General features: G+C 38.6%; 1 protein-coding gene across 4 annotated transcripts in view; it reads right to left on the bottom strand.

The window, feature by feature from the left end:
* The window catches only part of trpm3 (transient receptor potential cation channel, subfamily M, member 3), a 178,445-nt gene that overhangs the window by 21,290 nt on the left and 139,152 nt on the right, over nt 1-18,003 (bottom strand). For 2 of the 4 annotated variants that reach the window (XM_047381346.1, XM_047381349.1), the window contains exons 15-20: nt 17,155-17,447; nt 14,452-14,680; nt 10,333-10,500; nt 5,881-6,021; nt 2,368-2,496; nt 1,559-1,810 (exon numbers count right to left, since the gene is read on the bottom strand). In XM_047381346.1, the coding sequence (XP_047237302.1) occupies nt 1,559-1,810; nt 2,368-2,496; nt 5,881-6,021; nt 10,333-10,500; nt 14,452-14,680; nt 17,155-17,447 (1,212 nt within the window). Of the gene's footprint in view, nt 1-1,558; nt 1,811-2,367; nt 2,497-5,880; nt 6,022-10,296; nt 10,501-14,451; nt 14,681-17,154; nt 17,448-18,003 lie in introns of all 4 variants that reach the window. The other 2 variants (XM_047381345.1, XM_047381347.1) reach the window with 1 other exon arrangement.

Genomic DNA, 18,003 nt, shown 5'->3' on the forward strand with positions numbered 1-18,003 from the left:
TCTATAAGGAAATACAAACTAAAACATATAACATAGGAATGCAGGGTAGTAACAAAAACCTAAACACCCGAATTAATCTAAGAAACCTAAATGAACTGAAATAAAGCAAGTGATGAACATGGAAGTGCAGAGAAAGTAAACAGAACACAAACTCAAAATCCCCAAAACAGGCAGATTATAACACAATCAGTCTAGGCTGTAATTGGATGCATTTACATTTGTGCTGTATACAATTTATTAATGCACAATGTCTGTAATAAGCAAATAAAATAAGTGAAATTAAATTAAATGAAATGCCACTCTGTTGCATTACTCTATCAGTGAGCATTGGAAATCTTTCGACCTCTGTACACTTCTTACAATTTGAACAAGATAAACTTGGGTCCCCATCCAGGATGTCTGCCAAATTCCCAGCTGTTTTAAAGTTATTAAAATTTTACTGACTACACTGAAGATATGGGCAAGTTTAGTTAAAATTTTTAATAGCCATTTCCACATTTATGAAGATCAAAAACCTGTTTGACTTGAATGCCATGTTTTCGTCTTTCCCATTTTGACATCCATGCCATGTCATAATTCCCAAGTTTTTTAGATATTTTGATGAAATCCCAAACGTTTGGCAACACTTCATGGACATTATCTGTTTATATGTATATAGCGCCAATTCAGAGCACCCAAGGTGCACAAAGAGGGAGAAAGAATTAGTTGAGAATTAATATCTTTCAGAGTTCATGTGATTGCTTTGGGAAATTTTAAGTTGGCTGCATTTTTCTGTGTTGGGAATGAACTACTTTTAGATGTGTCAGGTGAATGCCGATGGGCTAGGCAGTTTATGTGTGAATGTGAGATTGGTTCATTTAAATTGTTTTCTGTGTTATACTTTTTTATTTAAACACAATCTCTTTGGTGTTTTGTATTGACCCTAGGCCACAAGCCGAAATGCTTAGCTAATAAAGGTGCGTCCTAGTATTAAGTATTGCTGCAGTCTTACTCTCACTAAATATGTTGATGAATCAGGAAAAGAAGAGCCAAAACAAAAATAAAATATTTTTCATTTTATAAAACATTGTTTTACACCTTTTTCTCTAAGTATAATTTTATCTCTTTACTTACCCTGACATGAAACTGGCTTATGATCTTGAAAGGACCCATCACCCAATGGCTTGACTGAATCATTTAATGCAAATGCAAACCTCCCTTTTTGCCTAACTGCTAATTTTCACATCAAAGACTTTAAGACCACCGGTGCACAGATTGTGTCAGAAACAGTCAAGCATCCGCTAGTTACTGATTTAGATCTGTGTGCATAAATGTGAGGCTCTGATCTTGTACTTGTTGAGATCAAAAAAACAGGTTAAGAGACACAGGGGTTCTCTTTGAACAGGTTTAGAGATTACATCTTTGGAATCATGGAACTCAGTTATATTAAACAGTCAACATAGTTCATGTTCAACAAAATCAGAAAGTAAACAGTTGTCAAAGAAAAATTGATTATGTATAAAAGAATTATGATAAAGACAGGAGGCAACCAAAGTAAACTCCACCCGTCCCTTCTCACCATCTTGCCAATCATCATCACATAGGGACCCAGGTACTTGTTGACTCCAAAAATGTCGAGCAGCCTGATGTACCAGTAGATAATATTGACACAGTAGATGACCCGCCCGTAGCTCATGAACGGCGGCTCCTGGAGACGCAGGACCATGCCGACGGAGAAGATGAGGATTGCCATGAGGTCAGTGATATTCCAATACTCTTGTAGCCACACCTTCACCTTCTGTAGCAACTTTCCCGGCTCTGACATAAGGATCTAGAAAACAGTAGGGAGATTTGGTCACTTAGGACTAATAATAAGTAGGGTTCATAAACACTGAAGCTGAGAAACAGAACAGTGAAAAGAATGGCATGAGAAAGTAACAGAAATAGGAGAGTATAACTGCATTCTATCATGATCACCATAAGAGGGCAGTATGAGGTCACCAATCAGACAATTTGACATCTGAGGAAGCATATACAGTATAGTTGAAAATGATGTGACACAGTGATTTATATATTCCATACACTTACTTTTCCAAAAAAGCACAGAGTAGGGCAGAGCTTATTACATGGCCACATTGCATTTTCTGTTTACTCTTTGTGTTTTCTTTTCATTTCTGGGTCCTCCTTTCATCTTCGTCACCATCCTGCTTCCCCTTTTCTCCACTTTGATGTGCTTTCACAGACCCATCACTGATTTCCTTATTTTTTATGAAATATTTCATGATATAGACATAAACCTTTGAATTTTTTCCTGTCTCTGATATTGCTTATCCTGTTCCCAATGTATTGATGTCATGTGTACATTGCATCAAAACCATGATCTATTACCTCTCTCATCTTTTCAATGCCATTGGTGAAAATGTAAGCAATGACAATCCACTCTTGAGGAGAAGGCCACAGGTCCATCTTGACTAGGACAATGTAGTTAAACAACATCAGGTATCCCACATATGCCATCTGCATGAGAGTACAGAAGCAAAAAGAGAATGAGCATTGTCTTATTTTGGTGACATATTTGTTTTTGTGCTTTTCATCTAGATAATCACAATACATGAAACCAAATCTCAACTGCATTACATTTCTTGGAAAAAAAGTAGTGGCAACTCTGTACACTTAGTACAGGTTTAAAAGGAGATAAACCTTTACTCACAATGGATACATCACTTGGTTTCTGATTTACTATAAATAAGTTGAATCCAGAGGGTGACCTAATAGTGTAAGAGAACCAAAACTAGAGATGCACAGAGAAATTGTCTGGTTGCCAGAACTGTCCAATTTTAATCTTAAATTGTCCTTTTTGGTAGGTTAGAAGATAAAAATCAGATTTATTTTCCTGTCAGGGAACAAACACACCATACATAAGTCATAACTGTTCATCCTGACAAAAGGAATCCTCCAACAAGTTGTCACAGTGTGAATAAGACTGAGTAGGCAATTTCCAGGGTCAGTGAGAATAAAACATGCAAGAGTCTTCTAGAAAGAAAACAATTTTTCTACAGGGGTATATTGGCTGTATAAACAGTTTGGTGTACAATGCTAATTTTGCACCATGCTAATTGTGCAAATAGCTAATATCAAATGCTGAAGACAGCCTAAAATGTGAACTCCTCAATTATGTTGCATTTGTTTTAAAATGATGGCAAAATCATGCTTATCTGCCTTGTAACTCTGCCTGCTCTCTCTCATACAAAGTGACTTTGATCCTGGTCCTAAAACAAATAATTAATTTAATTATTAATAGCAGTTGCATTCCAATAGCATCAACTACTTTATTTTTGTAATACATCCTACCTAAACATTCGGATTTGTTCTAACGAAAGATTTTGCTTCAGCAAACTTTCTCATTCCCATAAAGCTGATGTGTATTTATGGGTTGTATTATGAATGAATATATCAACTTAGTGTACCTTTACTATATTAGTGATAGCACCAATGGTAAAATCACTCTAGTTATAAAACTAAACTCTCAATACTGGGCCTGTTGTTGCCAGTAAGTGGCACATCTCATATGTGGGTTTCAGAGAAAAGTTTTACATGCCACCATTTCAATTCATTTAAAAGTTAATTGGTATATCAGTATATTACATAATATGCCACGCCTTTACACATCAGCGGAAACTCCTGAAGTTTGCAGATGACACCACTGTTATTGGTCTGATCCAGGCCAGTGATGAGTTTGCATACAGACAGAAGGTGGATCGGCCGGTACACTGGTGTGGTCAGAAAACCACCTGGAACTTAACCCACTCAAGACTGTGGAGATGATGGTGGACTTTTAGAGAACACTACCCCCACACATCCCCCTCAACATCCTCAACAACACTGTGTCCGCTGTGGACCACTTCTGGTTCCTGGGAACAACCTTTTCTCGAAACCTGAGATGGTCCTTACACATAGACAATGTTCAGAAGAAGACCCAGCAGAGACTTCCTGAGGCAACTGAAGAAGTACAACCTTTCACAGGAGCTGTTGGTCATCTTCTACACTGCCTTAATTGAGTCTGTCTTCTCTTCGTCCATCTCAGTGTGGTTTGGCTCATCCACAAAACAGGGCAGGTCCAGTATGCAACAAACAATCAGGTCTGCAGAGAATCATCAGGACTGACCTTCCCTCCAGGACTTACACAGGTCTAGGGTCAGTAAAAGGGCAGCTAAAATCACTGCAGACCCCACACACCCTGCACACAAACTGTTTAGGCTTCTAATTTCAGGTCAGCGCTACAGAGTGCTGTCTGCTAAAACCAGCCGCCACAGAGACAGTTTCTTCCCCCAGGTTGTTTATCTGATGAACACTTGACAGTCAGACTTCCAGAACAACACCATGCATACTTGGACTGATCGTACATTATATTCTATTGTCAAGTCAATTGTGTATATATTTCCATTATTGTGTAAAAAAATAAAAAATAAAAATCTTCACTGAGAGCAAACTGTACTGGAGTCAAATTCCTTGTTTGTCTATTTGGCAATAAAGCTGATTCTGATTATATAATATTTTATGCCTTACCAAGATTAGTGACAGTTTTAACACTAGTTAAACTAGTTAATTCAAACTAGTTAGCAAACAACAACACCAAAGTAGTCATTACCATTTAACAGCACGTCCTTGATGTGGTTGTCAGGGAAAAAGTTTAAATGCCACCTTTTTATAAAAGATTTTTAAAGTTACCTTTTTTAGTAACATTTTATGCCTTAAAAAGATCAGCAACAGTGTTGGTGTTAAAGCCTAATTTGCTATCTGGCTGAGCTTCTTAATTAACCCTGAGGTGGTGCTAGCCTTAGCCAGAGTTGTCAGGAAAAAAAAAGTTTTGTTAAAATAGATATAAAAAACGTTATTATTATTTTGATGTTCTTGCTGTCATATATGTTATCCATATTAAAATACATTGACGAAGCTTTGCAGTAACTGAACATTTAAATTCAGATGAACGGCAAAAGCTTTAGCCTATTTAAACTGCAAATTAAAGCAATAATAATGTGAACAGGAATAGCTTATTCATGTGCTGCAAGTCAAGCATACCACTGATGTAAGTTGTTGAAGTGATTGTAATATGGGTGACAGAGACGTTTTTTATTAGATCCCACATGCATGAAAAACTTTGATTATTAAAACCATGGCAGCGCTTCGCAGCAGGTGACAGGTAAGAATATAAATTGTGTAATAAGTTGAATACCACATTATGTGAAGAAACCAACCATTTGCTCTATAAGTACATCTTAAACATCAATGACAGAAAAGAGAGGTTGGTGAACGGAAAGAAAGAAGGGGAAAAAACGTAGTTAATATATTTTTCTTACATAAATAAATAGTAAAGACCCCTCCTGTTGCTAACAAGATGTTTCCATTGAACAAGCAAATTGAAGGCATTCAAGCATAGGAAACAAAGGATCAGCTTGTATGCAATATTATGCACTTGCTCGCAGGCGGAAGCGACACCAAGCACTAGCTATAAACAGGATTCGAATATAGCAAGAGATACAGAATCTTGATGCTCTAAAGGTAAATCAAATGTTTATTTAATGTAGGAATTGCCAGAAGCATTGCATCAAAACTCAAAGGGTTAAATATATATTTGTGTTGTTAAATTAGCAGTTTTATAGTGAGTGATTTATCTCCCTCCTACTTTTCTTTTTCAGCCTCCTGCTCTTAGGAGTCTCCCCCTTCTCACTTAACTTTAACACCTCAGCAAAGCTGCTTAATGACACTATGGAACAGGAGCCTAATGACAATGGAGGCTGTGTGAGAAAGTAGACGTTAATGGGCAAGAAACTGGGGCTGCATAGTCAGCAGAAACAATTTCCACAGGAGAATATGGGATGTGTTGCTAAAGCCGACACTGACCGTATGAAACCAGAACTTGACAATCGGAGCGTTGTAGAACTCGTATATCTTGCGTCCCATGGGGATAAGGCGGTGGCGGCTCTGAACCTCCTCAACATCCTTCTTTCTGGATGTCTCTGTGGTTACCTTACCTAGCATTGCCTGGGCGAGTGCGAAGCCCACACAGAGCAAGTGAGAGACGAGGGAGGGAAAGGTGTGAGGTTTCAGGAAAGAACGGTGTGGGAAGGAGGGGAATGTGGTGGATGGAAATGCAGAGGAGATGTAAAATGAGGATAGAGAGGAGGACAAGTATTTGGAGGGGAGGAGGTGGAAAAAGGAAGGGTTGGATAAAAGAAATAAAAAAAAAGGTGAAGAAGAGGGTTATATCATGACCAACAGCAGTTTTTTTAAATATTGTTATTAAAGAAGCAAGCGCAGGCAATGCTATCATTCCAAAAATGTGAAATGTCTGTGTGAGGTGGAGTTTGAGTGAAGGCTGGTATTTTAACACGGTATGACGAGGACACAGACACTCATGGATTGTGTCTCAGACAACAATTAGGAGGCAGGAGACAGACAAAGAGATAGAGACAGGAAGAGGACAAAGTATTAAGAGGAAAAGGATAAAACATAGATATCTCATATCAATCTGTGACACATTTTTTTAAATCCATGAGACAGGGTTCAGAGCCCACTGTTTTTTAATGGGTCATGGTCTTGATGTAAAAGCAACACCATTTCTCTGAGGGAGCTTATCCAGAGAATTGTATTGTAAGTGTAGAAAGAATTAATATGCACACTGACAGTCAGAGGTTTACATACACTTTTCATTGATATGAATGTCATAATAATTTTTACCTTTTAATGATCTATTTCAATTACTTTTTCTGTCAGGGTGGTCTGATAATTCAACATACAGCTATAGTGATTTGTGCAGTGATTAATAACTGGGTGAACAAGTTGGAATTTAATGTACATTTCCTTTAATCCAGAAAGGGTTCATACATACAGGCTCAAATGTAAGCATACACACCCAGTAATATCTGCTTAAGTGTCCATTAGAAAGTTTCAGAGAAACCATTTAGCCATTAACAGGGTCCAGGCATATTGCTGTTCAATATTTTCTTTTTCCTTTTATCAAAATGTAAGAATTTGGAGGTAGTTGTTGGTCTTATTTCTTCTACCCGCTTGCTCAGTGCACCAGTACCACTTGCAGTGAAAAACACCATTAACATGATGTTGCCATCATCATGGCTGACAGGTGGTACTGTGTTCTTAGACTTAAAAGCTTCACCTTGACTCTTTCAGACATTTTGTTCGTCTTGTGGCCAAAAAGTTCAATCTTTTCTTCTCTGACCATAAAATCTGTTTTCAGTCGATATTGGTTTGTCCTTGTGGACAGCTTCAAATTTCAGTGACACTTGAAGGTGTCAACTTTGGAGCAGGGACCTTCTGGTGGTGAGCACCCTCTAAATGGGTAGTATATTGCCACCTTTAGCACACAATGGATGTCGTTGAGACCAGATAGTTTTATCGGTAGCGTTGACACTCCCCATGCACCGTCGGCTCCCAACAATGTGCTGCCAGTGTGGGCTGCTTAATAGATAGTAATGAAGATAATGTAGACAATTATTTTACAGTGTATTGAACTGCGTATTAAATATTAATATAAGCGCCTTTCCAGTCACACTGACCACTCAAAGCGCTAGAGACACATTTACCCAGACGCACTCATTGCGTGCACACATTCATACACCGATACACAAATCGGTAGGCAATCTGAGATTAAGTGCCTTGCCCAGGGGCACATTGACATGTGGCAGGAGGAAGTTGGAATCAAACCCACAATCCTCAGATTGCAAGACAATCACTCTTCTCACTGAGCCACAGTTGCCTTCGCATTGAGCCACAGTCGCCTTCGCATTGAGCCACAGTCACCCATTACGTTCATGATCATAATTAACTCACTCAACAATCGACAGGGACACTGTTAGTTCATGGGTTTTTTTTTGTGAGCAATCCACCTCTTTCTGAATAAGAACCATGGTTTAAAATTTATAGGTGCTGGCCCTCATCCAGACTGCTTCACATTCAGCCGCAAACCATTCCAGTGTAAGCTAAAGGTCATGGCTTGAAGATACCAATAAGAAGCAGATATTTTGCAAGACTAAATTTGAGACACTGAGGTTCCCAAACCAGACACAGTCCTCTCCTCAACTATTCCTTGAGATACTCTCCATGATCACTACAAACAATCTAGTCCTTTGTTTTTCAAGGACTTAAAAGCATCGCCAGCACCCCATACTACTGCAGCTCCTCCCACAACATAGTCACAGGTTTTTTCCAGATGCATTACACATGTGGAGATCAGAAAAGCAGTTGCGCTCTCAGCAGCTCCACAAAGCTGTTTAGGATGTTTTCTGAACATCTGAAACAATTTCCTGTCATTAGGGTGACAGCTTGTGTCAGATGGTTGAAACTTGTACAAAAATATTGATTAAGCAGGTTAACATTAAGGTTGTGGAATGGCCCTGACCTCAACCCTATAAAAAATGTATGGGGTATGTTTAAAGGTTTGCTCCATACCAAGCTCCAAACCAGTTTAACTGAAGCTATAGCATTTCTCCTAAAAAGAGTGGTTAAATATCCATCCAGAATTATGACAGTGCCTTGTTGATGCCTACAGGCAAGCGATTTCTCAACAACTTTCTATGGATTTTTGTCCAAATATCAGAATGGGTGTATGTACTATATTTGAACCTGTATGTATATTTTTACCATGTTTGAAGAAGAAAAAATATGAAAATTAATTCAGACTTGTGCATCCAACTCTTGTTTTGTTACATCACTACAGACGTTTATTGAATAATCCTTACGTCCTGGAGAAAGACTGATTTAGATATGTCTTTAATGCCCAAAATTAATATAACATTAATGCAAACAATGAGTGTATGTAAACTTCTGATCAACACTCTATGTTTGAGAGCTGACTCTAGTTTTAAACATAGTATGGTCGTGCTAAAACAATTTTGTAAAATTAGCCTGAAATCACAGAAAATGGGTATGCACACATCTTCCAAACTTGTCAAACACTGTTTTATCCCAGTCACACTCACCGAAATTTTGACAGGAACAGATACAGGTGCCAGTGTATAAATCACACCATGCCTTTATTGTAACCAACATACTCGTTGCTCATTCAAGATGTGACACAAGCATTTAAATTCATTACAGTGTGGTTTATGTAAAGCATCTGAGGATACAATACAATCTCCCTCTGTGGTGAAGCAGTTGGTGTATGAATCTGTCTGCGATTCATAAGAACTTAAATGTGTGTCTGAGCAGTCAGAAGCCAGGGCAACTACGAGAAGGTCGTTACAAATGCATTACCGGGCAACATGTTTTGTGTTTTGTTTAATACCAGAGGGCTTCAAGTAAGTGGTACAAGCCCAGTTTTTATGAACATTTGCACTGGCTTGCTGACTGGCTTAGCTGTATGCAGATGGATAGTATGTACAGTGGCGCTGAAAACGTACAATTTCAGTTTAGTCACTTCTTGAGATGATGACTTGATCCAGTTTGGGGATTGAAATGGTTTTTCACATCCCAAGTCTTTGTTTGGAAGAAAACACAAATTGGATCAGGGAATCATCACCAGACCAACTGAAACAGAACGGATCCTATTCCTGCTGTACATCCATGTCTGTGGAGATGGACCAACTCTTCCACTGTGAGCTGGGAGAATGTGCTCAGACTCTGCATGATTAAAGCCCTGCAGTATCTGGCAGACACAGTTATATAATGCAAAAGCCTGGGCCTCCCATGCTCAGCAGCTGACATGCTGAGTGGTGTGCTGCAGCAAACCACACTGATGGGAGAGAGTGAGGGGCAGCAATCGGCTGGCATACAGTACTGTACCTCAACCAGACCTAAGTTTGGAGGAAAAAAAGATAGTACAGATAGGAAGAGCAAGAGAGACAGGCAGGATTTATAGGATAAACGTCAGAAATAAATATAGAGGCAAAGAGGAAGCTTGGAAAAGAACAAGAGGGCAGAAAGAAAGAGAGGCGGGAAAGGATAGAGGGAGGAACACACATGAGGGAACCCAAAGTCGGCGACAGACTGAGACGCTACAACTCCACACCAAGCCTTTGCTAAGACAACAAGAAACAAGTAAGGCCAATTTTTACTGGAACTGTCCAGCTGGCCAGAATAGAGAAACGAGTAAGTGTAGGGGGACGACTGTGTGCACGTATTTTTGTTCATTTCTCATTGTGGACAATAAGAACAATACAAAAAATTATCCACAAGAGCTATTTATAAAGGCACAAATAATCTGGGATGTGATCAGTTCTGGAACCAAACAAAGTGTGTGTGTTGTCTTGTCTGAATATGTGTATAATTTCTGAGATGCGGGGCTGAGGTGGGTTCTCTCACCACGGAGTTGTACTGCGTCTCACAGTAAGCTCTTACTGTGAACTCCATGTCCTCCTCCTCTTTCTCCTTGACTGGCTTCTCTGGCTCCTCCTCCTCCTTCTCCTGCAGGTAGGTGTCCTGATCCTGTGGCATGTAGGACATCTCATCCTTGTTTTTGAACTCCAGACTCAGTATGGATGGTGGAAGAAGCAGGCCTAATATCACCTAATTGATTAGGGAAATGTGGAGGTGAAAGAAAGCGAGAGCAACATACCGAAATGTACAGTGTGTACAAGTAATTAAACCTTTTCACATTTTTTATGTTACAATCATCTAATTTCAATGTATTTTAATAGACAGATCCATACAAAAAACTGCATAACTGTGAAGTGGAAAATGCTACATGGTTTTTAAGATACTCATACTTTTTGCAAATACATCTGTGAAAAGTGTGCCGTTTGCATCGTGTCAATACTTTGTGGAACCGCCTTTTGTCTCTTCCAGTTTTGTACATCCTCTTTGCAAAATAGATTAAACTTAATCTGATTCGATAACAAACCTGTGTGAACAGTCATTTCCATGTCTTACCACAGATTTTCAATTGGATTTAGGTCTGATTGGACCTGGATAATGGCTTGATCTAAACCGTTCTATTGTAGCTCTGGCTGTATGTTTAGGGTTGTTCTCTCTCTCAACATGATGCTGACACCGTCATGTTTCACTGTGAGAATTGTGTGTTTAGGATCATCTGCAGTGCTATTACACATAGCATCTGACCAGAGCACCTTCTTCCACATGTTTTTTCTGTGACCTTTTTATGGTTTGTGGTGAACTGTAAACAGGACTTCTTATGGTTCGCTTTCAACAATTGTCTCATTTGTGAAGCAAATGACTAATAGTTGTCATTTTGACAGATTTTCTGTGGATCTGTGGATCACTGGAGCTCCATGGAGCTTTTGGCATCATCTCTGAATGTTAGTCGCCTTGCCCACCCTTTCCACTTAGGTTAATGTCATGTCTTCAATTCAATTCACTTCATTTCATAGCACCAAATCAAAACGCATGTCCTCTCAAGGCACTTTACAAATTCAGTTTAATCAAATCATGTGCAGTCAAATTCAATTTATCATTTAGATTGGTTAAGAGTTTTCTATCTGAGAAAACCTGAGAGGTTTGCAGTTGTACCATACTCTGTTTTTCTCAGATAATGGACTGAACAGTGGTCTTTGAGATGTTCATAGCTTGAGATCTTTGTTTTATAACCTAATCCTGTTTTAAGCCTTTCCACAACTTTATTCCTGAACTGTTTGTTGTGTTCCTTGGTCTTGATAATTCTGTTGCTTACTAATGTTTTGTAACAAACCTCTGATGCCTTCATACAATAGCTGTATTTATACCGATATCAAGTCACACACGTGTGGACGCTACTATATAGGTTATTCCTAATGGCAACTAGCTGCACTACATTCTATTTCAATGTATCAGAATAGTAATAGGTGAGTACAATTGCATTTTTTTAACAACTTGAGTCATGTGCTTTGCAGTTAGCAAATATGTGCTACCTTGAGGTGGACTATCCCAAAAAATCCCAATAAAATACATTGAAAATTTCGTATAACATGGCAACATTGGTAAACGGTCAAGGTATATGATTACTGTTTAAAGGAACTATATGTTTTCATGAGCAACGCTGCAGAATTTTGGATACACTGAGCATGGTACAACATCAAATTCACAATATAGAAACACAACATTGTAAAGATCTCTCCATCATGGACATGTCCGCCTGAAGAAGTTTGAAAGCGCTAGGCATCAACAAGAGCTCGGGCAAAGGCTCTCTCATTGTGGAAGTCAATTATAAAATCCCTAGCATGATTGCTGTTCTGCTACGGTCAACAGGGACAACACCAGCATCAGATAGAGGTGGTGCATACACTTTATTACCAAAGGTATTGGGTCACACTACCAAATCAATGAGTTCCAGTGTTAGAATCACTTCCATGGCTGCAGGTGAGTAAAGTTTGCTGTGGAGAAACTTAACTGTCCTGCACAGAGTCCTGACCTCAACCTTCTTGAACAACTTTGCTATGAATTAGAGCTGAGGCAGCAATTTTGGTTTTCTCATCTAACTATGAACTCATTCCTAGACCTTGTGGAAGATGTTTACAGGATAGTTAAAGTTGCTATTGCTGGCAATGGTGGGTCTATCAACAAATTGAACCTTATAGATTGAGAACAGGATGTCATCAAAGTTCATGTACATGTAAAATGTAAATGCTGCACTTTAGGAACACAAAACAAGAACAGCACCCACTCAGTAAGGAGGGCTTAGATCACTGTGGGAAGGAGAGGAAGATGGATAACAGCATAATCAAGTGTTCTCTTTTCTATGTTAGCAGCTGCATACACCTTCTTGGAATTTCTGATCATTTAAAGTTTGTTACATATTAAAATTCAATGACTGAAGTGTTAGCATTATAGATCAATAAATCAGTAACATTAGTTAAAGAAATATAGGCTTGTACCAGTGAAATATGCATCTGTAACTCTTCACAGAAATGTTTTTTTTTTTCTTTTTTCTTTGCTTTTCTGGTTGTCCTATTAACAGTTCAAAGGCAAATACCTTAATCCTGTCAAACCTATTCGTGTGTAAAGAAAGATGTATGCTACTTGGTACAAGTCACAGTCCATTTGGGGACTCCTAATTTAAGTACAAGAAGGTTGAGGGTGGCTGTCCTTGAATTTAATGCAGCTAACCATATGTGGACTTAGTGTTTTGACAATGTTTTGACATTGTTATTTTATCATAAACTCCTCGGGGCATTAAATCTTGTTTGTTCCACTTGTGGTTTTCTCTTTGTCTTTCTGCTCTGGTGAGTTTGACTTAGCAGTGCACTCTCTCCCTTCCTCCAGCAAAGGCCAAACAATATTTACTTAGCTGCAAAGTCTGCCCTGTTCTGAAAAAGAAGCCAGTGCACCAGCCCATTCCATCATCCCACTTAATTTGCCACGTGAATGTGTTTGAACCCACACTTCAGCAAATCCTAAGGTAATTCTTTATTATAAATAGCTCTAACCTTTCTGGTCTGAACAGCTGCCCAGTCTCACCCCAACACCAAATATCTGAGGAACCCACACAAGCAAATATTGCTCAAAACTAGACCACTGCTCTTTGATAAAACCACATCTCTTGACTCAAATTGACATTAAGTTCATCAGCATCAATGTACATTTTATAGGGTGTTTTTTTCTAATTAAGGTCAAGCCATTCACACACTCTGACTTAAGAAACTAACACAAATTAAGTAATGGCAAGAGGACTCATCTGGTAACACCCCCAATGTAATTGTTTAAGTGTTATCAACTGATAAGCATCTTTCCTCTTTCTAAGCCTGTCCAGAAATACTAATTAATTAAACTGAAACTGAATTAATAATACACAAAAAGGGAAAATTCATTTCTAAGTTCACTTGTGATATCTCTTAAACCACAAACACCCTGGAAGTGACTGGGAACAAAAAGCATCAGAGAGTCAACAGCAAATTCCAGGATAAAGAACTGTGTGGTATCTTTAAAAATAAACGTTCATAGTATGTGGTATAGTTTTAAATGGACTAAATGTTTTATACTTGGAAGCAGATATGTATGGTGTACTGTTTTTTTTTCTAGTGGTTGTCACCTTTCTTTCTTGTATGGCGCACTGTACACTCTCTGTGTCATAGCTGCTTATGTGTCTTTACAACATTTTTATGTAACAAAGACCATGTTACCTGTTACCTAGTGCATGCATATGACTGTGAGTATACGTTGTGTGAGGTATTTAGTGAATAGAGGATCTCCACAGGAGGGTGTGGCTGCTGTCTGCAGTTCACACACCTTTCTGTAATTTCCTCATCAACCTTTGGGGTTTTCAGGTGCTGCTGGGAGATCAGTATTTGTCTGATCACTGGACTCATCCTTAATTACAAGCCTGGAGACAGTAGCAACAAATGTTTAGGCATTGAGTTGGTGATGGACCCAGCGCAAAATGCTCTTAGATAGAGAGTATAAATAAACACTATGTGCAAGTATATTTTCAACACACTAATATGGAACAGGCTATAGTTAATGGGTGTGAAGTTCACAAGTGATTTATCTCATACAGGTTATACTAAACATGTTCACCTGTCAGCATACCTTCAGGCCTGAATTCTTGCGCATGCGTAGACGCCCCATCCACATGTCGGTCAGCAACATCTGGCTGCAGGTGTGAGCGATGAAGTCTCTGTGTTTGGCTGCTACCGCCAGCTGCAGGCAGGTGGCATTGCTCCAGTTTTTCAGCTCATATGTCAATAGCTTCATGGCCATCTGCTCATCCTGTTTATAGGACTGATCTAGGAGCTCCACAGCTAGCTGGGCAAACTCTCTGTGAAAATATGTGGAAAACATAAAAAGAGATGAGTGATTTACTTTGTTCGAAAGACTAAATGACCCAAACAAGAAAAACACTGACCTTTCAGACATAACATCAGAATTATGTTACATTTGTATATATGTTTTTACACACAGAAAAATATTTTTAATTTTTTGGTTCTTTTAAGACACAGCAAATGTTAAGGATTTCCTCCTTCTCAAAGATATGGAGAAAGTCTTACATGATTTTATATCTGCATGACTGGATTATTGGAATTCATTGTACTTTGGCATTCATCAAATACTCATGTATCACCAGCACCAGTGCAGAATGCTGCAACCCACCTTCTAACTGGTAAGCAAAAATATAACCATGTATCACGAGTCTTCACTGGCTTCTGGTGCCCTACAGGATTGATATTAAAATCTTGTTGCTTGTTTAAAATCTCACAACGGGCTTGCATCACAATTTCTCATTGACTTGCTGTACTTTCATAATCCAGTCAGGATACTTAGATTGACAAATCAGCTACTTGCAGAAGTCCTAAAGATTAAAAACCAGAGACAATCAAGCCACCAGGCTCTGGAACGGCCTGCCGTGGCACATTAGAGCTGCTAGGATCTTTCTTTTCTAAAAACTGACTTCCTCTCCTTGGCTTTTAAATCAAGTTAAATTGTTCACTATTGTGCTTTATTACATAGTATTTTGTTATGCAGTATGTTATATATATAATATATACATTTTATGGTCAGTTTTAAAGCTTGCTATTTTGCACAATACTGTTAACATTTTTGCATACAGCTATAGTTCTGTACAGACATTAATCTAAGCTTGGTTGTTTTGAATGTGCTGTTTAAATAAAGCTTTGAGTTGAGTTGAATTGGAATTATTTGTTGTGAGATGAGGAAGTGGCTTTAATATAGGTCAGTGGAGATTTAAATCAATCAATCAAAACAAAAGCAAACATTATAAAAACATAACAACTATGTTTTAATATTTCTGCTTATTTACACAAGCAACAAGGTGTTCACATTCTCAAACACTCTCACTGGTGGGACTCTGGGGATTTGCCAATTACTCCAAATGTCACAGATGCGCTGCACATGCTGTAACACAGTTAAGCTACATTATATGAACAGATGAGGGGTTTCCTTCTTTGAAATGCTTTCTAAACAACTTCCATGATGTGCTCTTACATAACAGGCAAATATTGCAACGTTCTTTACACAGGTTGTATAAAACATCTTGAGAAGCGAGGGAGCCTTACAGAAATGAGATGGCACATATCCACATGCATTATAAGAAAATCATCCCCTGAGTCTACACAAACACACACAGGCATAAAAACCTTCAGAAACACAACAAGATATGTAAAGAACACATAAGAGATAAAAATGTGTGTAGTTAACTAAGCTTGCAGGAAGTAAGTTGTAGTAAGTTGAGGTTTTTTTCTTTTTTCTGTGGAAAAAGAAAAAAAATTATGCCAGCACTAATGCGATTATTAGAAACTGTGCGTAGTAAGTTGAATTAGCTTATGTGAGGCTGAATTTTGTGTGCAAGTTTTCATTTTTCTGTTATTTATAATGTTTTCCATAGCCAGCATTGTCATAACTTGCCGTCTTTAAATAACATGAGCCATGTATATGTGTTACTTGCATGCAATAGGAACCTGAAGTAATTTGAAACAGGCCAGTGTGCAGCAGAGGTAATGTCAGTATGGGTACATTCGTCTTTGTCAGTGTGGTGGTGGCAGGAATTCTTTCCTAGACTCCAACCTCGATCACTTTGAGTTCAGTGATATATTTGAAATATTGTAAAAATCTCCATTGTTATTTTTAACCCCATTGCAGGGTTTATTCAGTTACACAGACATTGGGTAGCTTTAATCAAAACCTGGTCAAAAAATGGGATGCAGTTTGTTGGGTTGGACGAGAAAACAGGTGGAGGCTCATGATTCTTCACAGACCACCATTTTGAATTAGTTGGCAGTTTACCACTGTTTTGTCTTTGGACAACCTTTGGTACATACTGACTACTGCACACCAGAAACACCCACCAGAGCTGCAGTTCTGGAGATGTTATGACCCAGTCACCTGGCCATAAAATTTGATTCCCAGTATGCTGGGTAAGATCCACAACCCAACCCTGTTGGATTCAATCAGCCCAGGGGTAAGGACGGGTTTGACGCAGGACTTGGATTTAACCCTGTAGTCTTTTTTGGAATTACTGTACGGTGCCCGTTGTATTGTGTTGATTGATCTAAATGACCTTCAAGGTAATAAAAAACTAGGCTGTCATGGAGGGGACATATGGTGTGGTGTCTATTACTGAGACATTACTAAAGATACTTTTAAATTCCAGGGTTTGTAGGGAAGGGCTTCTGGCGACTGGCTTTTCCCCGTTTTTTAATTCACAGTTAAATTACTGTAGCATACAGTTTGCTTGGGAAAAACTTGCAAATAGGTGTGAAAATGCATGTCACCCACCTGGAGTTATGGTTGAGTTCCTGGGAGATGTCATCCACCATGTCATTCTCAGATGCTTCATGTGCCATAGCCTTGCATAGTTTGCATGCCACCAGAGCCTTGGCCATAGCTTCCTCGCCATGCTGCCAAAAGAACAGCGCCATTTTCTGCCGCTTCATAAGCACAGCCCACACCATGAGCTCGTGGAAGGGGAAGGGAAAGTGGTTTATCTCAGGGTCATCCAAATTAATGTCCACCTCTTCCTCACGCTTACGTGTTGTCTTCTGTCGGCCTCTGCGGATTGGCATGTCATCCTGATAGAAATCAATAACATTGAGTGGGGGGTGGAAACAAATAAATTGTAGGTAATTATTTTCCAGCATTTTAAACCTCTATTTTCTGTACAATAGGTGAATATTTTGGACAGATGGATGGATAGATGGATTTTGTGTCTGTATACACTGCCGGTCAATGTCTCTCTCATTTAATGCTTTTCTTTATGTTTATGACTACTTACATTGTATGTAGATTCTCACTGAAGGCATCAAAACAGTGAATGAGCACATGCAATTATGTAGCAAACAAAAAATTTAAAAATAACTTTCAGCATGTTTTATATTTTAGATTTATATCCTTAGATTCCTTTGCTGTGATGAAATATTAACCTTTGGCCATCTCTTAATGAACATCTGAGAAGTTCTTTCAAGACTCTTTGGAAAACCATTTCAGGTGACCACCTCATGAAGCTCATGGAGAGAATGCTAAGGGTGCAAAGCTGTATTCAAAGCAAAGGGTGAGCTATTTTGAAAAATCTAAAATCTAAAAATGTTTAGAGTTATTTCACTTTTATTTACTACATAATTTCATGTG

The sequence above is a fragment of the Girardinichthys multiradiatus genome, chromosome 12, assembly GCF_021462225.1.
Source record: "Girardinichthys multiradiatus isolate DD_20200921_A chromosome 12, DD_fGirMul_XY1, whole genome shotgun sequence".
NCBI classification, from domain to species: domain Eukaryota; kingdom Metazoa; phylum Chordata; class Actinopteri; order Cyprinodontiformes; family Goodeidae; genus Girardinichthys; species Girardinichthys multiradiatus.